Source organism: Myotis brandtii, unplaced genomic scaffold (assembly GCF_000412655.1).
Source record: "Myotis brandtii unplaced genomic scaffold, ASM41265v1 scaffold54, whole genome shotgun sequence".
Classification (NCBI taxonomy): domain Eukaryota; kingdom Metazoa; phylum Chordata; class Mammalia; order Chiroptera; family Vespertilionidae; genus Myotis; species Myotis brandtii.
In genome coordinates this window covers 2939905-2966897 of record NW_005369989.1, presented here as the reverse complement: position 1 = coordinate 2966897, position 26993 = coordinate 2939905, and the positions used below count along the sequence as shown (strand labels likewise).

The 26993-nt window shown below is 40.8% G+C and overlaps 1 protein-coding gene across 1 annotated transcript in view; it reads left to right on the top strand.

Moving 5' to 3' along the window:
• GADL1 (glutamate decarboxylase-like 1) overlaps positions 1-26993 on the top strand; it is a 121744-nt gene that overhangs the window by 53915 nt on the left and 40836 nt on the right. Inside the window, exons 12-14 of the mRNA XM_005878052.2 lie at positions 7691-7890; positions 17502-17553; positions 24261-24350. Coding sequence (XP_005878114.1) covers positions 7691-7890; positions 17502-17553; positions 24261-24350 — 342 coding nt within the window. The remainder of the gene's footprint in view (positions 1-7690; positions 7891-17501; positions 17554-24260; positions 24351-26993) is intronic.

The window sequence follows — 26993 nt, the reverse complement described above, 5'->3', positions numbered from 1 at the left end:
TTAGGAATAAAAAACAAATAAATAATTTGCAGCCCAAAGGGGAAAACAAATACAAGTATACATCAAGTTAAACCTCATTTTCAAAACATCATGAGTAAAATGATGTTTCCTCAAGGAACATACGTCACAGAATACTGTGTATTAAAAGCGTTAAGAACTGAATGAAGCAGGAGAGGAAATCACTTCTTTTGTATGTTTTCTTTTTTGCTGGTAATCTAGCCCACAGCACCCAGAAACTTCCTGGAAACAGAATCAGGTAGTCCATTGAGCAAGTTTGCTAAGAGGGCTAATGGAGCAGTATTTTGAGACAAGGGAGGCTGGCGTGAACTTTACAAAGGGAGTTAATTGAAATGGCAGGACAGCATGCTCAAATGTGTCACCACATGGCAGGAGAGAGCAGGACAGACTGTTCAGCAATTCTTCAGAAATTAAAGCACCTTAAATATCAGCAAACTTCTATACATGGCATCTTCCAGGACATACAAGTGATGAGGGAAAGGAGGGGAGTGAGAATTGTAGAATAAATTGAAGACATGACAGAGGTTGACCTGTAGGTGATACCAATGACTAGAATGCTTGAATGTAATAGAAAAGAAAGATGAATCAATTGACCAAAAAAAATTATTCAGAACTGGTAATGGAAGCCTGTAAGTCAGGACGTGAACCTTCTGTAGACACTGAAGCACTATGACACACGATGTGTCTGAAACCAGCCTTTGACACGGCAGAGGAGAAGGCATTTGCCTTGGATTTGGTGGCGATTTCAAAGAAAAACTGTGGCCCTTCCTCAAAAATAATCTTTCTGTCAAGCTGGATATAGCACCAGATGGTTTTAACAATTTTCCACACCAACAGAGAATGAAAAAACTGAAACAGAAGGAAATGAATGAAATCAATAAATACTAAAAAGGCAGTCAAAAAATGCCATCGGAAAAATGAGAGGTGTCTAAACAATCCACAAATGAAATGACACATGCTTTGGATTACAGATGAATTTAAGAAGGGCGCAACACAAAAACACTGTGATTAAAGGGAAAAGAAAGGAAAAGGAAATGTAAAAAAAAATCCCCAAAGCTAATGAGCTTTGGACATTTCCCCTTCCTTCTTGAATTTAAGAAGGGCACAACACAAAAACACTGTGATTAAAGGGAAAAGAAAGGAAAAGGAAATGTAAAAAAAAAAAAATCCCCAAAGCTAATGAGCTTTGGACATTTCCCCCTCCTTCCTTCTTCCTTCCTTCCTCCCTCTGTCCATCCCTCCCTCCCTCCTTCCCTCCCTCCCTTCTTTCTCTTTCGTTTTTCCTTTCTTTTCTTCCTTTTCTTTTCTTTTCTCTTCTCTTCTCCTTCTCCTTCTCCTTCTCCTTCTCCTTCTCCTTCTTCTTCTTCTCTCTCTCTCTCTCTCTCTTCCTTTCTTCCTTTCAAGGCTATTCATGGCACAGCCTAATACACTGACCTTTTCCATGGTTCAGTATGATTTGTTTCCTTTGGGGGGAAATAACACTGGCATTACTGTCATTTGCTTCCTTTATTCCCACCACTCAGCAGCCACTCAACATATCCATTTTCTTGTGTGAATAAGGAAACTGAAGACAACTAGACAAGTTACACCTGGTCATTTGATGGCTCCTTAGCTTTCACTCCACCTAGTGCATGGCCTTGCCCAATATCATTTCTTACTCTGCTTTTTGTGTCTTCCATACAAACCATGCTGAGACTTATAAAGACCCACAACATCTAAGAAGGTCGTCAAGTATGATAACGTAGACAAGGGCAGGATTAGCTCCACTTGGAGGATAAAGACTGTGGATAATTCTTCCTATTCTTCTAAGATTCCTTTTGATAGCTTTAATACATTCTATCAATGTGATCTGTTTCTGTGGATCCATCCCATTAAAAAAGGGAGGTCGATGAGAGGTGTAATATGCTTATTTCATAAACAGTGATGGTGTCTAGAGCAGGCATCCTATTCTGCAGTTTTCCTGGAGAGAAATCTAAGGAAAAATAGGCAGTGGCAGTGGGGGGAGGGGTCAGGGGTACAGGAATATGTAAGAGAGGAGTGGTGGGGAGGATTTTGAGCAGACGGAGAGGTATTCGCAGTTAACATTATTTCACTAGGCTTGCACAGTATTCCTGCATGGTAGGTAGAGCAAGTATCATTATCTCCATTAGGTCGATGAGAAAAATGAAGCCCAAGATGTTAAGTGACTTGCTTTGAGCTCTGACTCCAAGTGACTAAATCAAAAGCAGAATCCACATCTGCTGATTCTCACTTTATTCTGCCAGAACAATAATGAAGTTTAAGTTGTAATATCTACTTGGGCCTGTGAAAATTCCATGACCCATCATTCTTACAGAGGCAGTTAAGATCCTTGGTGACTTGGCTATTTTTTACCTTTACAGCCTTCCGAGCTATGCCCTACCTCATTAATTAGCCCCAGTCATACTGAATTAATTTTATCTTCTCTTCTCCTACTCAGCAACTCCTTATCTTTCCGCTCTCAGGCGACACATTTCTTCTTCTGAAAGCACTATCTAACATCTCTAAGTTAGTGAAAGATGACCCTTCTTCATGCTCCTTAGACCTTGTTCTTTCCCCTGTTCTAGCACGGTGCTCTAATTGCCTGTTTTTCTGTCCTTATCTCCATCTTAAACTTCTTAAGGATGGTGACATTACAGCACCAGTGCCTAGCACAGCTTTTGGCATACAGAAAGGCTCTCAAAGTGTTTGCTCAATAAATAAATAAAGCCAATATTAGAAGGTATAATTGTTTTTAAAATTCACTTTTATAGTCTACATTACAACAAGCCTTTCTGCTATTCACAGCCTAAATTTAATTTTGTCCATTTAGTCAACAAATGTTAGCCTAGATCAGGGGTGGGGGACCTTTTTTCTGCCAAGGGCCATTTGAATATTTATAACATCATTCGTGGGCCATACAAAATTATCAACTTAAAAATTCGCCTGCTATATTTGGTCAGATATTTAATTAACTCACCCCCAATGCCTTGGCAGGGCCAGACCAAACGATTCTGTACCCCTGGCCTAGATGCTTAGTACTTCCACTGGGGTTGTATGCCCAAACTCCTGGCATCATAGTACTTACTATAAAATAGGTCCTCAATACATAATTTTGGAATGAATTAATTAGTACAAAGATGATTAATATACCAACTTCCTAAGGCATTTAATTTAGACAATGTCTTGACTGTAAGTAATGGTGAAACGGGACAGAATATGGGAAGAGCCATATGGGAGTTTTTGGTAGCTTTTGTTTGGTAAGCTGAAAAATGTGATTGCAAGAAGTGAGGACTTAAAGTAGCCTCATGTAGTCACTGACTCTTGGGAAAGTGGCTGCTGAATCTGATCTGGCCTGTGGAAATCAAACGTGACTGGACTAATCTTGACAAGGAAAATACACAACTTGCCAACTCATTATGTGTTTTTAGTGATCTCCTTAAATATCACCAGAGTCACAAGTATTTAGAAAAATCTTAAAATGCTTCAGAGACAAGATATTGCCACTAATAAAAGCCAAAGTTATATCTACAGGGACAAAGTTAAGGGCCCGAAATGGGATGTTAGTTGTTTTGACCTTTAGTTTGATGTGTACTCTACTGCCATTTTCCATTTCACCAACCTCTTTAAGAACTCTTAATGAGTATTTACGGAGCACTCTCTTCCACACATATTTAAGTGCTCACTATAGAGAGAGCAGAGAGTGATGTGTAAAGAGCTTAGGCCTTGGCTTCAAGAGGCCTTGGTTTGAAGCCCAGCCCTACCACTTAGAAGCTACATGATCTTAGGTAATTCACCAAACTTCTCTGTGTTGCAGTTTCTTCACATGTACATGGGTGTTGACAAAAATAGTACAACTTGAGATTTAAATGACTTCATGCATATACAGTGTAAGGACTTTATAATGTTGGCTCTGGCCATTATTGGTATGTGCTAGGTTAGGTGTTGTGAATACAAACACTGAAAAGGAGAGTTATGGTTTCTGTCCTCATGCTGTGTGCTTGACATTTGCCTGTTTCTCTTTACCGTATAATTCATTCTTCAACCTTCCTCTGCCTTGCTGTGAAAAGGGCCTGACTCCAGAAAACCACAATTCCCAGGCTCCCTTACTAACTGGCTGCCTGCTAGGTTTAGGCAGCAGGAGGTTCAGAGAAGAAATTGAGCTTGGAAGGCCAATGGTGACTTGCTGCTTGCTTAGTAGCATCAATGGCAGAGGCTGTCTCTTCTTTCCTGCCCATCTCTCTCCAACAGAGCCTCCTTCTTTGCTCACAGGCCCCACTGCAATACCCTAGTTCCCAGGCTTCTTACCAGCTTTCTGCTGTGGGAATGAGGCCAATATAGAAGAAACTAGAACAAGAGGAAAAAGGCAAATTCTTGATGTAGTCCTGGATCCAACTGTGCCTGCAGATTTTATAGATCTAGATGTTTTAAAATATGAGCCTGTACAATTTTCCCTTTTTGCTTAAGCTACTTTGATTTCTTTCACTTGCCTCTGTGAAAATTTTTATACATTGTCTACTAATTCATGAGACTGTTTGAGATAGCACACTATAAAGCTGTTCTCATTGAATATTTGTCTCCAGGATCCATATAACTAGTTTTTATTGTCCTGCTAGGATTAAGTGTATAAAGATGAGCAAGATAAACATGGTCCTTCTCTTTGGTAGTGCAATAATGACAGATTAAGTGTTTTACACTTAAAAAGTAAAAATCTTAGCTTTTATTATACTTATTCCAATATTGTTGTTTTCTCTGGAGATCTTTCCTTAGTTAATGTGTATCTTAAACAAAAGAGATCTCATCAATTTTAATACAAGAATATAAACTAAAATGCAAAGCAAAAAAACGTTGGGGAAATAGTTTTCATTTATTTTCAATAAAGTAAATCCCAAGCCTCTAGTTCTTTATGGGAAGCTTCCCAAGGCAGGAGGATTTTTCAGTGCAACGAAATTAACAATGTCACTGCCGCAGGACAATCACTCATTCTGCTGTATATTTTCTTGGCTCTCCTCTTCTCCATTTGACTAAGATGATCCATTTGTCTTCTGATAATGAATGGGCTTCCTCTTCCTTTTAGCCACTAGCATAAGTCACTGAAACTTGCCCAAGACATGTCTAAAGTTCATTTGCTTTGGGAATTTTTTGAATCTTGCATAGTTAATGAAAATAAATTTGTAATCAGGATGCAAGTATAAGTGTGTGTGTGTATATGGTGTATTTGTGTGTGTGTGTGCGTGTGTGTGTGTGCTTTGTCTTTGAAATATATGCAGGTGTGTGTGTGTGTGTATGTGTGTGTGTGTGTGTGCTTTGTCTTTGAAATATATGCCATGGCCTTTTAATGTTGTAATGCATGGGTCAGGCTGTAGTTGCTATGGAAACAATAACCAAATTTCCTGACATTTGAGGGTAAGGAGATGCAGTGGTGACTGCTGTGATCAAAGTTGAAAGATTGCTGATAAAATTAAAGTAGCTTAAAGAGTAAGGGGCTTTTTCTACCTTAATATTCAGATCAGAGCAGTCAGCTCTTCCCCAGGGTCTCCCAATTATATCTATCAAGGCCAGGCTGAAGGCTTACTAATATTCCTTTAATTATTATTTTATACTCAGTTTATTTTGCATAATGGATGAGTGGGATTTTGGAGTTCTTGATTATAGTTGCTATATAATTTTATATAGTATAAAATCATGCTTTATGGTAATGGGACACATTATATCCAGATTAATGTCCACCCAAGACAAAATTGCTATTAAGATAACAAAATGCATGCTTTTGTTTGGAATGTGATACCTTGAAGTACAAGTTGATCAGTCCAATGAATGCATCTAATTCATTCTCTGTTCAAAAGGGATCATTTCTAGGACCTCTATGACTCCTGCGGAGTTTCTCTGTAGCTTCCAGTACAGCACTGATATTTTTGCATTGTTAAGGTTTATAAGATGCATCATATGAGAAGTTCATATATCTGTGTTTATTCTGTTCATACTACATGTCAGGAGAATGTGAGAGGAGTATGGACTATGGGTAGTGGCATAATCCCCCTAATTGCTTAGTGAGGGTCCTCTGTGCCCAATACAATGTTACGCTCTGTGGATGTGGACAAGATGTGGATAAGAAATGATTCCTGCTTTCAAGAACCGGTTTTGCCACATGAGGAGAGAATACATGCAGACTGCTCATTGAGTGGGGACATTGCAGGAGGAAAGCCAACAAATGCAGCCGAATATAAAGGCAGGAAATGAGTCCAATCAAATGGGGTTTTCCAATGGTCTTAGGCAACCCCTGTGAAAGGGTCGTTCGACCCCCAAAGGGGTCGCGACCCACAGGTTGAGAACCGCTGGACTATGGGGAGTGGCATAATACCCCTAATTGCTTAGTGAGGGTCCTCTGTGCCCAGTACAATGTTACGCTCTGTGGATGTGGACAAGATGTGGATAAGAAATGATTCCTGCTTTCAAGAACCGGTTTTGCCACATGAGGAGAGAATACATGCAGACTGCTCATTGAGTGGTGACATTGCAGGAGGAAAGCCAACAAATACAGCCAAATATAAAGGCAGGAAGTGAGTCCAATCGAATGAACAGATAAAGAAGCTGAAGAGGAAGCAGAACTTGAGATGGAACCCAAAGGAAGGGCAGACCTTGTTAAAGTAGGAAGACTATGTTTGGTGTTAGTAAACTTCAGAACTTAAGTATACTGTGTACATATTCTTTTGAATGTCATATGTTATATTAAAATAGAGATAAGGTAAAGCAAATGGTGTGAGCAAAGGTGCAGATGGGGCATGATCTAGTGGTTAAGGGACATTGAGTAGTTTGGTTATGCTGGGGAGATAGACAGATGGTTCTATTAGATATTCTCAGGTAATGAAGATGCTCAGGGAATTGTGGGGGCTGTGAAGGACAGGTTAGAAAATCTGGGATTTTGTAGATACCAAATGACATTGAGGGCCACAGGGCTTAAACTGTAATAATCTGAGGTCAAAGTTAAGACTTTAAAATGGTGATAAACATAGTGAATTGTCTTCCACTGCTTGGCAAGAAGTTAGCAGTCAGTAAATGCAAATTGATTTTGGTTGCAAATAAAACCAATGTGACACCAACTCAAAAAAACCTTTGGAATTGTAGCTGATATACTGTGGTTGTTAAAACTTGTTGACACTTGTTTAACTCCTCCATAGCACTTTCTTCAGATTTTTTCCTCTGGGTTATTGTCACTTCAGGCCTCTTTAATATAGATGAGTTGAAAAGAAGAGGTTTTAAAAGCCTAGTGGTTTTTTTTTTCATATGAAGTTGTATAAAGTATGTATAATATGGTAGGAGCCTTGAGTGAGTTATAAACAGATTTTTATTTCATACTGAGAAATTGGCCCACCTTGATTTCATACAGATGATGACATGGTTGTCTCAATGCTTCTAGTACTCATCAGGAAAATTGTTAACGATGGATTTAGCGTTCTCAACTCTGAGGGTTTTCTGGAAACACAATGGGTAATCTATCTCCAAGTTAATACATACCTATTGCTTCTGATTTAGGGCAATCATAGAATGAGACCAAGCACATTTGGCACAAAGTAGAATATCATACAGGTTATGTTTGTGGGTGTTTGTTTTCAAAATTAAGTGTATTTTAAAAATGGACAATCTTTTAATCTTTCTTCTTTTTTCCCCCCAAAAGGGTCTTCTTAAGAAATGCTACTCTGCCAAGGCGTCTTACCTCTTCCAGCAGGATAAATTCTATGATGTCAGCTACGACACAGGAGACAAGTCTATCCAGTGTAGCAGGAGAGCAGATGCATTCAAGTTCTGGATGACTTGGAAGGCCCTGGGCACATTAGGCCTTGAAGAAAGAGTTAATCGTGCTCTTGCTTTATCGAGGTACTTGCGTGTTTGTGCGTGTGTGTGTATGTGTGTGTGTGTGTGTGTGTGTGTACCCATGTGTGTCTATAATAGACTCAGTGACAGTAACATTTGTGAGGTCTGTACATATTATTTCATTTGTGGATTTCTTCTTTTATCTGATAACCATTTTTCCCAGTATCTACTATGTGATAGGAATTGTAAGCAAAGTACTCCTACCCACTGCCCTCCAGGATCCTAGCCTAGTAAGAAATACATTCTGGTGCTAATGCAGATAAAAATACAGGTGAACCTACTTTTTTGTTAAAGGAAGGTGCATGGTGCTCCAGACCACTCAGCAGGATTCCCCAGTATATTCATGAGGGTCATTGGCAGGGAAGCAACATTCAACTAAGAAACAATAAAGAAAGGACAGAAGAATAATCCAGGCAGAGGGAATAGCAGGCCTAGATTTCCAGATGTGAGAGAGATCATGGTGACTTCAAGGACCCAAATAGCAGGTCTTGAGCCTGTGGGGCTGGTGTAAAGGCATAAAGGTAAAGTGGAAGCCCCAGCGTTGCTTGCCTTGTTGTAACATTAGAGACAAAGCTTTTGAACCCACTTTCAAAGACATGTGAAGAGCTCTTGATATATGCATTGGACACATATATCACCTGAACAGAACTCTGCTGCTAAGCTTGGATCTGTGGGTGCCAATGGGCAGGCCATGAGCAAATTTACTTTTAAATGTGACTTGTTGGGCCTGAACTTCATAGGGTTAACCTTCATGATTTTAAAAAATAAAACATTTGAACATTTAAAATAGTATTTAAAAATAGGGAGATTTGTTAAAAATCTAGATTTTTGGCTTCTATTCCGAATGCTCTCAATCCCACATGGTGACAAGCTGCTGAACATGACGCCCGACTCTCGGAAGAACCATCGTCCCCTCCTCTCATCCTGTTTCTTATCTAGCTCATTTTACTATAGCTTAAAGGTGCTAGCTCTACCATTTATAAGCTCTTCGTGACTTGGGAAAATTTTTTAACCTTTCTGTACCTCCGTTTCACCCCAGTAACATGGAGATAACAACAGTGTCTAACTCAAATAATTGTGATGAGGATTAAATGAATTAACATGTGTAAACACTCAGAACAGTGCCTGGTTGGCATGTGCTATATGAGCTTTAGTGTCAGTTTTTTGTGTTTTGTTTTTACCTGCTTGCCACTACAGGCATCAGAGTTTGTGATCTCTGGTTTGAATAATCTCTCCTTCTTCACTCCCTGTTTACATTTCACTTGCAAAACCTGAAGTGTCTCCCTAGAGACTTAAAACAATGTCTTCTTTCTACACCGGGAGTGGTATGGGTGCTCTCTGCAACACTGGGTGCAACAGCGATGCTCTGAGCATCACTGCGGATTTTCTGGAAACCCAGGATCTTATAATAACAATGATTTCGTCTAAAGTCTGCAACGTGGCTGGAGTGGCTTTATCTCATACTGTGGTGGCTTGGGGTGGAGAAAAGCAGACTGGGCCTACTCTCCACATGTCTTTCATCTTCCTTGGGCCAGCAGGCTAGCCGGAGTGTGTTCTTGTAAAGGGGCTGACGGAAGATAAGGCAAGCCCACTTTAACCTCCTGGTTGCATCATATCTACTAGCATCCCAATGGCCAAAGCACATTTCATGGCCAATCTCAATGTCAAAAGGCAGGAAGTACAGTCTACCATTTTGCAGGAAGAACTGCAAAAGTACATGGCAAAGGATTTGGTTATAAGGACAGGTGAAGAGATGGCTTTGGCACTTTCTGGTGATTGTGGTTTCAGAAGTAGTTTGAAAAATCTGCAAATATGTGTCAGTTAGGATTCTTTTGGTGGTAACCGACAGAAATGTTAACTCCAGGTATCATAAAGAAAGAAAGATAATTTATTACCTCATATTACTTATAAGCTAGTATAGTGACGACTTCTGGAATGGCTTACTCCAGGGGCTTAAACAATATCACCAACCCCAATTTATCTCCATCTATCAGGTCTGTTCTCCTTCATGTTTGGTTTCTTCCTATGAGGAAAGGCAGCTGCCAGGAGTGTCAGATCTACATCCTCCCACATTCAGGGTCAAGGGAAAAAGGAGAGACTTTTCCTCTCTCAATAACCCTGAGGAAATTTATAATCATTTCTGTGTGAAGCAAGCATCCACCTCAGAATCAGTCACTGTTTTGAGGGAAAGGTGCTACTCTCATTGGTCATGCTGAGCCACATGCCTTCCCTTGGCACTAGGGAGACACTCAATTCCTCCTATAGAACATGTACTGAAACTAGGTGAGCAGTGTGCTTTTAGTAGAAGTAGGTCTAAAGTGCTTCAATCAGAAGTAGGGCGAGAACTACTCAGAGGTGAAAAAAAATGGAACTGTCTACCATAAATATTCATAGTTGCTCATTAAAAGTTCAGAAATCTCTGTTCACTCTTTTGTATTTTCTCATACCATTTAAGTGTGGTAGAATCTCTGCATTATTTTTTCTAAGCCGCTGAGTAATTTAATAACAGGTGTCATGAAACAGGCGAGATATAAATATTTGATGATTGTATTTATTATAAAGTTAACATTCATCTCAGGGTAGAATTTAATTTATAGTCAAAGGAGTTTTTCTAATTTTTGCAGAGAAATATCACAGGAGGATAAATGTTAACATTTCACTTCAATTCAGCAACACTTATTGTTTATAAATGTTTGTCAAGTTGAATTGAATGGAATTAACATTTCAGTGAGCACTGCTGCAGACTCCGTGACCTATATTTAATATTTGAAAAATAATCCCTCCTTTTTCATGCTGTTACTCATAATAGTTTTATTCTCCTTAACGTTCCACATTCTTAATATCTAACACTCTATTCCTGGAGTGAGCAAAAGTTATTCTGTTTTCCCAACCCCAATACCAAGCAAAAGCTAAGTCCTTTTACAGATATCACTTTGAATGAATATAAAATTATAAACTTGGAGAAAATTACTTTAGGATTAAGAATTATATTAAGATAGCAATATAAGGTCTTTGTTTTCATGATTTTTATTTCCTTTTAAATTGATTGGTTTGTGGTTCTGCTCTTTAGGGGCGGGAAATGTAACATTTTCTCAATTCTGGGAGATAATCTGTGTCCTTGAGTCCATGTGTAGTGGTCTAGAGATAAAATGTCTCTTGGGAGGGGAAAACAAAGCCTCAGTTTGTAATGTCTGCCAATTTCCAGTTGTGGTTTACAAAATTCCAGAATATTTAACAATTAGCTCTCACTAGCCAGTAAAATCTAGCACTACAACACCATTGATTTTGTGAGCCAGCATAATCAGTTCAGACCACTGACTGCTGAGAGTTAAAATACCATTTTTCCACCGCACCCACTGACCCTAGACCACCTGCTTTAGATTTTATGTAATAAAAATGATTCTCATTCATGGCGTTCGGCTCTACTTGCTATAACTTCTCTAATTTATGGCTAACACTTTTGTTTCCTAGAAGTATAATATCCTGCAGCAGATAAGAACTCTAGCAAAGTGAAGATGCAAATGAGAATTGTGTTACTATTTGGAGTGCACCTCTATTATCAGCAGTCTAACGTAGCTAACATAACCATTTCCCTAGGCCCTAGGTTAGGTGTCTTAAATCCTGGAAAAGCTGTGCAACTCTTTACCCCTGGCACATTGTAGTAAAGATTGCACTGACCTGATAGAAGTAATGTTTTCATGTTCCTGAATCAAAATGGAGCTTATTGTTGAAATTTCTGTATTGACTTTAAGACTTAAGGGCCCGATTTTGATGTACCTACAGACTGCCATCACCTTGACCAGGTAGCTTGCTCCTCTTCCCCTGGGAAAGCAGGAACAGACATTTTCAGGAGGACTGTGATTCCTATTTCACCAGTTGTCAGAGATCCAGCAAGAAGGAAACATGTATGGCCTGGAAGATCAGGAAGGCTTTTCTAATTTTCTTTTGACCCTTGTCATCCCAGTTGATGACCGCACCTTTCTCAGAAGAAATATTAACGACTGGAAACTTGCTTTCTCCTTGGGTTGTTTGAAAACCAGTGGTGTTGGGAACCTAAAGCAACATACCATTGAAACCCAGGGGGCTGAGGTTTAAAATCACCATCTCCAGCGCAAGGCAGGAGATTGTGCATCTCAGATTTCTGCCTAAGAAAGTGGAAAATGTTTCACAATGCCTGGGGCAACCTGTTGCTGAGGGCACCTTCTAGCCCAGGGGTGGGCAAACTTTTTGATTCGAGGGCCACAATGGGTTCTTAAACTGGACCGGAGGGCCGGAACAAAAGCATGGATGGAGTGTTTGTGTGAACTAATATAAATTCAAAGTAAACATCATTACATAAAAGGGTACGGTCTTTTTTTTTTTTTAGTTTTATTCATTTCAAACGGGCCGGATCCGGCCCGCAGGCTGTAGTTTGCCCACGGCTGTTCTAGCCTATTGTTGTGGCACTCAGGTTAAATGGATATTCACTAAGGGGCAATTTTTAAAGCAAATCTAGAAGAGTCACGAACATAGGTCTTTTCAACAACGAACAGCTCACAAACTCCCATTCTGCTGTTGCTAGGTCTCCAATGTATCATTTATCTATCCCCTTGACACACGTCTCTGCAATTCCTCCAGTGGAATTTATTTCACTGGCTTGCATGAACACAGGGATTTACTGTTGTCAGTATGGAAAAGGTGAGCAGTTACACAATGGCACTTTGGTGCTAGTGTGTTTCTCCAGGTGACAAGAGGAGGAGAGTCCAGAAGACTATGAAGGACTAACGTTTTCAATTTTTTATATTGGTGATTTTTGAAAAAATCATCATTGCAGTAGAAGGTAGTAGGTAGGTGTTTGTGATGAATCACCAGCCATGCATTATGTCTTAATGTATGCAGAGCATACAGAAAGCAGATGGAAAGAACTCCCAGGAGTTCTGCAAGGCTCCATGTATCAGAAAAAAATGTCAAGTGAGGAGATGAGACCAGGAGAGAAACTTGGTTCAGAGTGCTCCGAGAAGACTAAGTGGCTGGTGAATTGAGAAAGGGACTAGAAGGGCTATTCCCAGAAAGGACAATGAAATGCAAAAATATTAAATTCCTTTAACAAATCAGAGAATGGAGGGTATCTGACATCAGAAGCACATTTTTAAGCAAAGAAAGGGAAAGTGTTTCAGAGCAAGATTGTCATGAATGTATGCTTCAAAATCAAGCCAGAATCTTCATATAATGAGTTTTTACCCAGTAGGTTTGGTGAAAACTCTTGCTGATGTATTTTTTCTCTCCTTTCTCTTTTTTTACTAAGCGTAGTGAGGACAGTGATGAGTTTTATGAAGCTATTGTTGTTCCTTGAACCTATTTACCTGGATTCTTTTTGGTCGAAGTGGTTTATGGTTCCTGCATTATGTCCCAAAAATCAATGTACATCTTTTTATTTTCCTGGCTGGCATCAGATAAGAATAGTTTTTTTTAAATGTATTTCATCTCTAGGCTGTTTCCATATATTGAAAAGAAAAGTTGTGAGGAATAAATCATTCCTATGAATGTAGGAAGAAGTGACTCAAAACCTTATATTGATTCCCTCTCAAAACTGATTTTATTTTTGAGGCACTTATAAACTAGCATTTCTGAAACTATGCTCTGTGGGATAATAGATATCCAGAACATCGTAATAAATGTTCTTCCAAAAAAAATATTTTCATGGTCAAATATGCTTGGGAAATGCTAACTACTACATTATTCCTCTCTTGGAGATTAAGTGTTCATTAGCACATTAAGGACTCTGAGGGGGGCTTGTAATCTAGAAACATTTTTAACTTTGCTTTAACCAGAATGCAGGCACTGTTAATTGTTCCCCCAACAACCATGCTTCCCTTTTTTTGCCAACAGAACCTTGATTTTGTGTAGGTAAGAATACAATGTTCCAGCTGTGAACATTGGTCCAAGCCAATTCCCATTGCTAACAATTAGTTCGGGGATGGGTATATGACTCAGCTTCAGTCAATAAGATACAGGAAGAATTCTGTGAAGGCATCTGGGGGAAATAGTCTTACGTAAATAGAGAAAAATTAAGTAAAACCATTTTTGCTCCAGCCCTTTCTCTTTCTTCTTGGAACACTGTTGTATAAGGACGTGATGTATGGAGCTGTAGCAGATAGCTTGATGAACATGAAAAATTTTACTTATCCTGAGCATATGGCTGGCTGAAATGATAGAAAATGCCTACTTCTTAATGATAGCATTGAACCATCTAACCAGCTCAATAAACGTCCTTATAAATTAAGCCAAGTATATTTCTAATTGTAGACGACAGCCATTGCTCAGATGTATTTGGCAATGGAACCCCTTCATGTGGGAAACCTATTGACATGGTGTGTCATGGAGCATGGAATTGTTATAATAGCAACTCTTCACCCGAGTGACCTCTACTCTCAACTCAGTTGGAGTGTTAACCCTGGCTCTGAGAGTGACTGCAGTGGGGATATTGACCCTCAGGCAAAGCCAGGTTCCCGTGGTTAGCAAAGAGCAAAGTCTTAATTTAATTGATTCAGTTCTGTTTTAGGATGCCTTTCTCCCAGGAGCAGCTCTAGCCAGTTTGGCAGAAATATTTTATATTGAGACTATAAGTAGGGTGTGTAAGTTTCATACAGTCATAATCTCTTAGGGAAGGATTTTACCAATCTAGCCTCACATCTCCATTACATGCATGAGTAAACTGAGGCAGGCTCAGGGAGGCTAAGGAATTTGCTCTGTCCCAGAGTTGATTAGCTACACAACTAGAATCTTCTGTAGTCATTCTGAGGACCTCTGGAGATATGAAGTTTTTGTAGCCTCAAGGTGTCCAGGATTAGTGAAGGCTTCCTCAGGATGAGATCACAATGTCATCGGCTTCCGAGTGAACAGCTAGTCTATAGGTTTCTGCCTGAGCAGGTGAGGAAAAGTGTGGTTCCAAGCTTTCTTTGTCTAGATTGTATATGTCTATTTGGTTTTGTGCTTTTTATTTTATCTTTTATTCAGTACCTTTTCAAAAGTACACAAGTAACCACATCTATGAAACTTTGCAAAGAAACATGAAAAGAGAGTTAATAATTTCTACCTCCCCCATTGCATTGCATTTTTCCTTTCTTAGGTAATCACTAATAATTTACTAAGTATCGTTTCATACTTTACTACATGATCATATATAATTGTGGGTAAGGATTAATTTTGCTTTCCTTTTTTGTAATTTCTTAGTGGAATCATAGTATCCACATTTTGTTTCGTTTCTTGCTTTTACCTCTTACTAAAATATCATAAGAATTTTTGTGGTTTAATCGAAGTAGACACAATCCATTTTTATTAATAGCTGCATCATATTACATTGTATTGCTATAATACATTTTATTCTACCACTTGCCAATTTCTGGACATTAATCTTGTTTCTAGTTATTTTGTATGGAATACACACACACACATAGATTTAGATTCAATAATGTATATATGTACATATACATATAAAGATGTATATGTGTATGTGTGTATATAGTAGTGATTATTTTTTCCCTGGTGGATCAGCATCTCTAAAGTGGTTGGCTGTATCAGAAGATATGATTATTATTAATTTTAAAAGGTTTTTAGCAGCTTTCTGTCACATTTTCACTAGTTTTAGGTGTTGTCTCTCTTAAAATTTATTTTTATATCACATGGGCAACATGGTTCAGTATTGTTTTAATTTGCACTTCTTTGATTATCAGTGATCTTGAGCATATTTTCTGATGTTTACTAACCATTGGAGTTGCTTTTTGCAAAGTTAGGAGTGTGCTAAAGGTTCAAACATTACAGCTACATAACATTTCCTGAAAAAAATACCCACGGAAAGGAGTATGTCAAACATCAAATACTTTGGTAGCACACGCGCACGCACAAACGTGTGTGTGTGTGTGTGTGTGTGTGTGTGTGTGTGTGTATGTGTGCATTCACAATATTATTGCTCAAAATAAAGGGTCTATATTATCTAGTTAATAATGGTAGAATTTCATCAGATTTTGTATCATTTAAAGATGATATAACTTATTTGCTAAACACCATTATTTAAACTTATATGATGAACTATATAAACAAGTTTGGAGAAAAAGAACTGAGTCCATATTCACATTCTAGAATAGCCTTTATAACAAATGAGCATAATGATACTAACCACCCTCATTTTCACAGTTTCTATACTTCATAATTTGTTAATTTCTGATTAAAAAATTTTTACAGCAGCATTTTGAGACTAGAAAAGTAGATTGTGTTATTTCAGTTCTATAGGTAAGGGAATTGAGGCCTGAGAAGAGCATTTTTTGTTGTCCTTAAATATTAATTGAATATGTGTCATTTGGTGACAGGATCACATTTCATATGGTTGTACCATAACTCCTTATAACTGACTGGACCATAGTTTTCAAAGCCAGTGCTTGTTCCTGGGAGTGATGTTCCTCCTTCCTTCTCTCCTTCCTTTCTTTCCCTTTTCTTTTTCTCTCTTTGCTATTACATATAAAATCACAATAAATTACCCTAGCAAGTACATTTTTGTCAGCACCCCTAATCACCTCCTTACATTTGACCCCCAAATTTGAAATATTGAGTCAAGTATTACAAACTTTTCAAGGCTCATGACCAAATCACTAGTTTTCAAGGCCAACCATTTCAGAAGCTTTCTATTTTTATATAGACAACTAGAGGCCCAGTGCATGATTAAATCGTGAGCGGGTAGGGTCCCCTAGGCCTAGCCTGCAATCAGGGCCATGTCCACCGCTTCGTGACGCCTTGCACACTCCGCGGACGCTGCCGGCGCCCCACGATGCTCCGCCAATGGTGCTGGTGCCCTGGGGATGGGGAGAGGGCCTGAGAGGTGCTCCATGCACCTCCTGGTGACCTGTCATTTCGGTCGTTATGGCGTTAAGGCCACAGGCCTTTTATAATATAAAAAATCAATCCCAGGGAAGGAGTGTCAGTATTAATTTACTTTATATTCTCAATGTCTTTTCAGTCTTTTCTCCATCAGATTCCGTATCTCATGTATCTGTGTTCTTTGCTTGTGGTGTGATAATTTTTTTCCCCTGACATTCAAAATGACTTTAGAGATAGTTCACCAATGGCTACAACCTGCTTACTTGAACATAATACAAATAATCAGTTATTCTTCCCTCTGTCCTGGCCTTGGACAAGATGACACTCAGCTTCCTTGATCTTGAATGAAATTGCAAGCAGGACTACACACCAAAAACTCTTTCTCCCCAAGTCAACTAGGTAATTTAAGTACCTATGCTAAATATCCACCTAGGATGTGAATGAGAACTCCACATGTTCAGAGATATATAGCCAGTCTCCTTTGTGTGGATTTCATAATGGGGTGAAAGTCTGATGCTAACGTGTGAGATAGACATCATCTCATCCAAAAATGTGTCTTTTTACTCAGGCCCCAGGAGATTGCAATAGGTTCAGGAGTATCTGCCAAATTCATACCTTTGCTTATACCTCTACCCTTACTTATTCCTAAGCCTCATATTTCTAAGCCTTGTCTATGGTCCAGAAATAACAGTTTTGTCATATGTCAGTCATGTTCATGGACTTTTTAGATTTCAGATTATAAATATTATTGTGGGTTTTTTTAGGTATCTGGTAGAAGAAATCAAGAAAAGAGAAGGGTTCAAGTTGCTGATGGAAGTAAGTACGGAACTGTGCCTATGATTTTGTCACTCAGCAGTGATGAAGGTGGTAATTTTCCAATCTATTATATTTCATTGGTTTTTGTGTTGCAGACTTAGAAACAAGTCATTAGCTTAATTCAGAGAGTCCATTATGTTAATTTACTCTATTAGTAAGTGTTTTTCCTTTGTTGGATTCAGAGAACACACTTGCCTTTACATATTGAAAATTAAAGTGCTCAATAATAATTACCAAGGATAATACTGAATAAATTATGTCCTCTGTCCTGATATATAAATTGCATAATGATTGTACTGCAAATATTCAGCTGTACTATAGTGGTGCCTGCATGTGAAAAATCAATTAAGTGAATGTACAATAATGCTTATAGATTTCTCTTTTCATAAAATAATGAGAGCATATTAGCTTTGGAGCAATGGGAAAATAAGTCATTTTGTTGTTGGATTCTTTGCTAGACAATAAGAAATAGGTGGTTACAAAGATAGAGAATATTTTCCCCCACAAATTTATGATTAGAAAACATGAGGAATATTATTTAATTCTGATTTTTTAAGAAATATAAAATGTGAGGTTGTCTTAGATCTTCTTATAAGTAGCATATGCTCAATAGCAATATTTTAAAATATATTTTTATTTATTTCAGAGAGGAAGGGAGGAGAGAGAGTTAGAAACATCAATAATGAGAGAAAATCATTGATCAGTTGCCTCCTGCATGTCCCCCTATGGGGATCGAGCCCACAACCCAGGCATGTGCCCTGACCAGGAATAGAACTGTGATCTCCTAGTTTATAGGTCAACGCTCAATTACTGAGCAACACCAGCCAGGCTCAATAACAGTTTTAACCTAATATAAAAATTTCTCTTTTCATAAAATAATGAAAGCATATTAGCTTTGGAGCAATGGGAAAATAAATCATCTAGATATTGCAACGTAGGAACCTATATAAGCAATCTAGCTATTTTTTTGATATTCATTTATTTAGCAAGATTTATTGAACAATTTCTGTGTGGCAGGCCCAGTTCTAGGCACTGGAGATATAAGACAGGGAAGTTGCCTGCTCTCATGGTTCTTACATTCAAATGAAAAGTGATAGGCAATAAATAAGCCAATTAATACATAGGAAATATCAGATAGTGAGAAATCTTAGGAAAACAAATGAATTCATCTATATATATAAAAGCCTAAGCCACTGAATGACTATTCCACCAGTCACTATGATGTGCACTGACCACCAGGGAACAGATGCTAAACGCACAGGATCGGGCTCCCTCCTGTCTGGATCGGGCCTGTGGGGATCGGGCCAAAACCAGCTCTCCGACATCCCCTGAGGGGTCCCGGATTGCGAGAGGGCGCTGGCCAGGCCAAGGGACCCCACCAGTGCATGAATCTGTGCACTGGGCCTCTAGTAAGAGATAATCTAGTACACAACTAAATAATTAGACAGTTACAGATGTGATAAGTGAGAAGTTAACGTTGATGATGTGCAGCAGGCTAAATAGGCATCTCAGACAGTGATTAAAGAAAAATTGAATTTATTTAAAGAAAAGGGAATGGGAAACAGGGATATCCACAGGGAAGAGCTACACAGCACTGAGCCAAAGGGTATTGGGGTCCATGATGGCAGCAAAAATGTACTTAGGACAGTGAAACAAGGAAGGTCATAAAAGAAGCAGCATGAAAGCCTAGGTTGGGCTGCTTTGGGCTGTCTTGAGAAGTCAGAGAAAAGGGGGCCTTGGAGTTGGGTTCAGGGGGTGGAGGGGTTAGCCTGGGACGAGCTGCTGCTGCCCATTGCTCTCCTGGTTGCAAGTCTCATGGAGTCCCTTAGAGGTTGAGGGATACTTGCCTGAGTGGGAATGTAAGGGGGAAGGGAATGGCACGAGCATGATCCTTGGAGGGAGAGTTCACACTGGGCCCTTTGTCCTGAGCATATCTCTCTCTTGCAAGTGGAAATCTTAGGGGATATGTCAGGGGAGGGTCTTAATAGAATAGTCATCAGCTTTCCAAGTGTGCTCTTTTAGGGTCGTGGTCTCCACTGATTGGTCAGTGCCAGTGCATGGGGGATCATTAGTCAATGCAGCTGGTCCTGAGGCAGTTATTGTGTCAGTTGTCTGGTTTTGCTGCTTTTCTGGGCCTAGATGTTATCTTCAGGGAGGAAAAGGTCTGGGGGTCTAAACCACCTGACCAGCGATATGAAAGATCTGGGGTCCAAACTGCATGACCAGTGATATGCAGGGGGAGGATAGGTTATCCTGGGGGCAAGGTTCTTGTGTTCCCAGTTTGCCCCTTGCTAGGCATCCAGGGCTTTCTGTCTTGGTGAGTTTCTGTACCAGGCCGATTGTTCTTACTCTGCTCAGGTCTGTCTAACAATAAGTATTATAATGGAAATAAGTAGGGTGAAATGCTAAATCAAGAAATTAGTGGGGGGTGGCTTCTTAGGTGTGGGTTGTCCAGGTATGGTCTTCTGAAGTTATCTTTGAGCTGAGACCTGAATAATGGTAAACAGCATGCCTTGCTGTTGTCTGAAGGGAAGGCATTCTAGGTAGAATCAATAAACAATGGCAAAGCTGAAAAGAGTTCTGTGTGTTTGAGGAGCCAAAAGAAGGTATATTAAGCAAGGGGTGCAAGTTGCAGTGTTTGATGAAGTTGGAGAGGTGGATGGGGAGATCAGTTGGAATCAGGTAGGTCATGGCAAGATCTTTGGCTTTTATTCCAAGTGTAATCATTGGAGAAGTTTTAAGGAGACAGGAGCCTGACATCCATTTTACAAGATCATGCAGGCTGTCTTGGGAAGAGAGGAATGGGGAGAGGGTGGGGTGAAGACAGGATGAGAAAAGAATAAATGAGACAAATTGGAGACTGTTGCAGTAGTCCAGGTCTTCAGACAAGTTTTGGAAAACCTGCTCCAGAGAATTCTGACTATGGCTTCCACCACTATCCACAAAGGAGTTCAAATTTCCTGAAAAGTAGTGACTTGCAAAGATAGCAAAAGAACCCATATTTAAATGACTTTCTGGTAACACTTCAAAGAAGCAAGAAGAAAAGTTTCAAATGTAGGGCATTCTATAGGACAGCTGACCTGATTTCTTTAACAGGTCATTGGCATGAAGAAAAATAAGGAGAAAGTGGTGTTAATCACTTTAGGTTCAAAGAGGTAGAAGAGGCATAGCAACTAAATGCAAATTATGAAGCTTTTGGAATCCCAGTTTGAACAAGCCAATTGTAAAAGTACATTTTGAAACAGTTGGGGGAATTTCTAACATGAACTGATTATTGGATAATACCAGGGAATTATCAGTAATTTTATTAAGCACTAGAGGCCCGGTGCACAAAAATTTGGGCACTGGGGGTGGGGGGGGGGGTGTTCCTCAGCCCAGCCTGACCCCTATCACATACTGGGAGCCCTCAGGGATTTCCTACTGACGGTTTAGGCCTGCTCCCTGCTCCCCTTGGGGAGCGGGCCTAAGCCACAGTCTGGCCTCCCTTTGTGGGAGGCGACCGGGCTGATCAGGGTAAGGCACCAACCCCATCACCCCGATGTTGCAGCCACTGCCAGTCATCGCAGCCATGAAGGTGTTTTCATCAACATGGACTCCAGCCCCTTCACCATGAAAAAATGACAGCTTTCTTTAGGCATTTTCAAGATGTGTCTTTCATCGGATATGACATTTCTTTTTTTTTTTTTTTTTATCCTCACCTGAGGATATGTTTCCATTGATTTTTAGAGAATGTGGAAGAGAAAGGGAAAGACAGAGAGAAACATCAAAGTGAGAGGAACACTTTGATTGGTTGCCTCCTGCATGAGCCCTGACCTGGGCCTGGGCCAGGGAGGAGCCTGCAACCTAGGTACATGCCCTTGGTCAGAATTGAACCCAGACACTGTGGTGGGCAGGTCGAGGCATTATCCACTGAGCAAAACCAGCTAGGGCAGGATATGACATTTCTTAGCCCTCCAGCAGCAGACGTTCCTTTTTTTCTCCAAGAGTGTGGTAAAAAACCCTAGATCACCTTATTGGATTCTTATTACCCAGGTTACTAAGAATATTACCAGTGGCATACAGGGAGCTTAGTCAATGAGTGGTCAGAAAAGGTGTTTCCTCTGTAGTTCACACCAATTGCCAGCTTGGGCCCTGCCCAGGCCTAATGCCTGTGGCCAAGTCCTTAAGCCTGGACAGGGGACCTCCAGCTCCCCATCATCGCTGGCTCCACCCCTGCTCCCCGTGATTGCTGGCTCTGCCCCTGCCCAGGCCTAACGCCTGTGGCCGAGGCATTAGGCCTGGGCAAGGGACCCCCAACTCCGTCCCTGCTCCCCGTGATCGCTGGCTTTGCCCCTGCCCAGGCCTAACGCCTGTGGCCGAGGCATTAGGCCTGGGCAAGGGACCCCCAACTCCGTCCCTGCTCCCCGTGATCGCTGGCTTTGCCCCTGCCCAGGCCTAACGCCTGTGGCCGAGGCATTAGGCCTGGGCAGGGGACCCCCAGCTCCCTGCCATCGCCGGCTCCGACCCTGTTCCCCATGATCGCTGGCTCTGCCCCTGCCCAGGCCTAACGCCTGTGGCCGAGGCATTAGGCCTGGGCAAGGGACCCCCAACTCCGTCCCTGCTCCCCGTGATCGCTGGCTTTGCCCCTGCCCAGGCCTAACGCCTCTGGCCAAGGCGTTAGGCCTGGGCCAGGGACCCCCAGCTCCCTGCGATTGCCAGCTCCACCCTTGCTCCCCGCCATCGGCGGCTCCGCCCCTGCCCAGGCCTAATGTGGCTGAGGTGTTAGGCCTGGGCAGGGGACCCCCAGCTCCCCGCAATCATCGACTCTGCCCCTGCTCCCTGCCATCGCCGGCTCCTCCCCTGCCCCGGCCTAACTCCTCAAGGCATTAGGCCTGGGCAGGGGACCTCTCAGCTCTGATTGCAGGCTCTGATCGCCGCTGGGCGCCTACGTATGCAAATTAACTGCCATCTTTGTTTGGTTAATTTGCATACTCATATGGCTGGTGGGCATAGCAAAGGTACAGTCAATTTACATGTTTGTCTATTATCAGGTAAGATGATGTTGGCATTATGATGCTGTAAGAAAGTGTCTGTAACTTTTAGGATGGTACTTACACATGGAGCGGGTGAAACAACAACTATACAGTTGGCTAGACTGTGAGTTTGAGTCACTTTTATTTCCTAGAGTTTGAGCTGCCATCTTTATTTTCTTGAGGTCTAGTTACATCTTTATTTTCTCAAGTTTGAATTGCCTTCTTCATTTGTCTGGATTTGGTAGCTGCAGAGCTTATGGAAAGTGCTTTATACCTCAGAACTGCACTGTCTTTTGATAGAGCTAATAAAAAAATCATGAGAAAAAAAAAGATGAAGTGACTTAAAAGTTGTTTATATATTCTTCCTAAAGGCTTAAAAATCGCAGGAGGAACCTCTTATCATCATCTTTAGGGATCTGCAAACAGTTCCATCCTTGTAATGAAAGTTGAGGTGGGTTTTCATTATTAGGAAGCCTTCTGCCCTGGATATTTTATCTGTGGGAGCCAGATGGCCCCCAAGCAGTGGAGGTGGCTTTCTCAATGGTTCTCCAGAGTTCCTACTTCGAAGGATTGTTGTGTGTGATCTGCATTTGCCTCTTTTCTGTGTATTCCCATTTAGAGTAATGAAGTAAATTTAGACCTTAAGTTTCGCCTATGTGTCAAGCTGCTTAGCCTGTTAACAAATGCATTCATTGGATTGATTAAATATAGCCCTAATACATACTTAAGGGAAGAAATGCAAAGATCCATTTGGAGTTTAGGTCTGTGAACTATAATTCTTTCCATTTAGGAAAAGTCAAAGTCGATAATTATATATACAGTAGTCCCTGCTTATCCATGGGACATATGGCCCAAAACCCCAGTGGAAGCCTGAAACCAGGGATAGTACCAAACCCTTGAATATACTATGTTTTTCCTATACATATCTATGACAGAGTTTAATTTATAAATTAGTAAGGGATTAACAACAATAACTAATAATAAAATAGGATAACTGTAACAATATGCTGTAATAAAAGTTATGTGAATGTGCTCTCTCTCTACAAACTAGCACAGTTTTCTTTTTCTTTCACAATTTCATGGAGAGAAGATAAGTTCTTAGCATAGATTTCAGCGACCTTAACATACAGTGCTTTTCTTTCTTTATTAAGTTGGGGAACTTTCACCTTTTCACTTCAGGGAAGCACGTTACCGCTTCTCTTTGGCATATCTGAACTGCCATCATCACTACTCGTATTTTTAAGTAAAATAAGGGTTACTTGAACACTATCACGGTGATACCAGGACAGTAGTTCTGATAACTGAGATGGCTACTGAGTGACTAATAGGCCAATGATGTGTGTATAGTGTTGATTCACTGGACAAAGGAATGATTCCTGTCCCAGGCAAGGCTAGGCATATGTACATCGGGTGATGATGGTTATAACTAGGTTGAGTCAGCTTCAAACTTTGTTTATTCTTGATGGTGTGTGCATCCTTACCTAGAGGGAAGGACCCTCTAGGTGCGCCCAACTGAGAAGGAAATTTCCCAGTAGGATGTTATCAGAAGTAAGGCAAAATGGATGTCTACTCTTGCAGTCTGATTTGTTATCAACATAATACACACATAATAACTCTTAAAGAAACTGGCTAAGACTTTAGTTGCATCTAAGATTAATCTTAGGTTAACAACTTTCAAATTTCCTTAATCCTCAGCCTGAATATGCCAATATTTGCTTTTGGTACATTCCACCGAGCCTCAGAGAGATGAAAGAAGGACCTGAGTTCTGGGAAAAACTTAATTTGGTAAGTAATAAATAAACTGTATTTTTCCTCTTGACGCAATAGAGTCAGCACCATTCTCTATTGATCCTATAAAGCAGGGGTCCTCAAACTTTTTAATCATGGGGCCAGTTCACTGTCCCTCAGACCGTTGGAGGGCCAGACTATAGTTTAAAAAAAAACTATGAACAAATTCCTATGCACACTGCACATATCTTATTTTGAAGTAAAAAAACAAAATGGGGACAAATACAATATTTGTATTTGCATGTGGCCCACGGGCCGTAGTTTGAGGACCCCTGCTATAAAGGCTTCTGTACATGCTAGAACTTCTTGAAGAACTAGAGAGGTGGCTCCTAGGATATTAAAAACCAATGGCACTCCACACAGTTGTAAATATTGTGTACATTTACCAAATTAACATACTTGACAGACACACACATTCAAAATAATTGTGCTGTGTGCAAGATGGTTATAGAATGTATTAGAAGTTCTGATTTACAGTTCACTTCAGAAGTTGGGATCAGGTAAGAGGACCCAAGATTAAAGTTACATGAGGAACAGCTTCCTCTTTCAGTTTTGCTAGTACATGACTGCTTGCGTCTTCTCACTTGGAGGTAATGTTAGAAGTCTACATCGGGGGTCCTTTGTGAGATCGAGACTTTCTGTTCTTTCAACAAAGGCCCTGCATCATATGCCTGTGGGGCTTATGGGATAAAAAAGAAAAGGGTTGCCAACAAGAGGTTTCAACTGATTATTGAACACAGCTGGTGAAGGCTGACAATCCAGAATGAGATGAAGCGCCAGGCTCTATGGACTTCTTGTGTCTCATCAGCACCCCCCCTAGCATGGCCCTGCCAATTATCCTGCCTCTAATCCAGTGGTTCTCAACCTTCTGGCCCTTTAAATACAGTTCCTCATGTTGTGACCCAACCATAAAATTATTTTCGTTGCTACTTCATAACTGTAATGTTGCTACTGTTATGAATCATAATGTAAATATCTGATATGCAGGATGGTCTTAGGCGACCCCTGTGAAAGGGTCGTTTGACCGCCAAAGGGGTCGCGACCCACAGGTTGAGAACCGCTGCAAACCCAAATTTCTAGGGCTGTGACGTTTCTTTAGTCAATTCTACTTGATCCCACTCCCATGTTGGGTGGACATAGTGCACATTGAAGTGACCCACTGGGAGTTCCCCTGAGGATTCTGTGGCCATGACAGGTAGAGAGAGAGTTCACGACACTTGGTCACATGAAGTTAGGTAATCCTCTGTCCTTTGTGTCTTCCCTCTCAAGCACAGCTGGCTCCTTGACTCTGGTTAGTACAAGCTCTGACTTGCAAACCCCTCCCTAACCCTCAATGGGGAAATCAGTGGTAGTTTTAACAGCTTGTATAGTCATTGGCTCTCTACTTGCTCTGTAGAAGAAAAGGAAGAACTTCCCAGTCGGGCAAACATCAAACATTTACTGAGTACTCACTATGCTGTGTAGCAGAGATATAGATATCAAAAGACCCAGTCCCTGCCCATAGGAAGTTCATGTTGGGGGAGAAAAATGAGTACACAGACAATCACAAGGTAACTAGTAGTTGCTAGTGGAGATAAACCCTGAAAGCAGAGAGGAAGGCTATCTATCCAGGTGTGCAATACTAGAGCTGAGTCTTGAACAATAAGTAGATGTCAGCCAGGGGACAATTGTAAAGAAGTCTATTTCAGGAAGAATGACAGCATGATGACCCAGAGTTTTAAGAAAGTAGAGTGTAATTCAAAGACCACAGGGGTGCAAAGGGACAGTGGCAGGAGGTATGAGATGAGAGTAGCAGGCAGAGGTTGGGTCATGGGGTCCCCATCTTTCATGTCAAGGTGCTTGGAATTTGTACCTAATTAGGAGGAAGAGGGAGAAAGGGTCGTTTGACCGCCAAAGGGGTCGCGACCCACAGGTTGAGAACCGCTGCAAACCCAAATTTCTAGGGCTGTGACGTTTCTTTAGTCAATTCTACTTGATCCCACTCCCATGTTGGGTGGACATAGTGCACATTGAAGTGACCCACTGGGAGTTCCCCTGAGGATTCTGTGGCCATGACAGGTAGAGAGAGAGTTCACGACACTTGGTCACATGAAGTTAGGTAATCCTCTGTCCTTTGTGTCTTCCCTCTCAAGCACAGCTGGCTCCTTGACTCTGGTTAGTACAAGCTCTGACTTGCAAACCCCTCCCTAACCCTCAATGGGGAAATCAGTGGTAGTTTTAACAGCTTGTATAGTCATTGGCTCTCTACTTGCTCTGTAGAAGAAAAGGAAGAACTTCCCAGTCGGGCAAACATCAAACATTTACTGAGTGCTCACTATGCTGTGTACCAGAGATATAGATATCAAAAAAGACCCAGTCCCTGCCCATAGGAAGTTCATGTTGGGGGAGAAAAATGAGTACACAGACAATCACAAGGTAACTAGTAGTTGGTAGTGGAGTTAAACCCTGAAAGCAGAGAGGAAGGCTATCTATCCCGGTGTGCAATACTAGAGCTGAGTCTTGAATAATAAGTAGATGCCAGCCAGGGGACAATTGTAAAGAAGTATACTTCAGGAAGAATGAAAGCATGATGACCCAGAGTTTTAAGAAAGTAGAGTGTGATTCAAAGACCACGGGGGTGCAAAGGGACAGTGGCAGGAG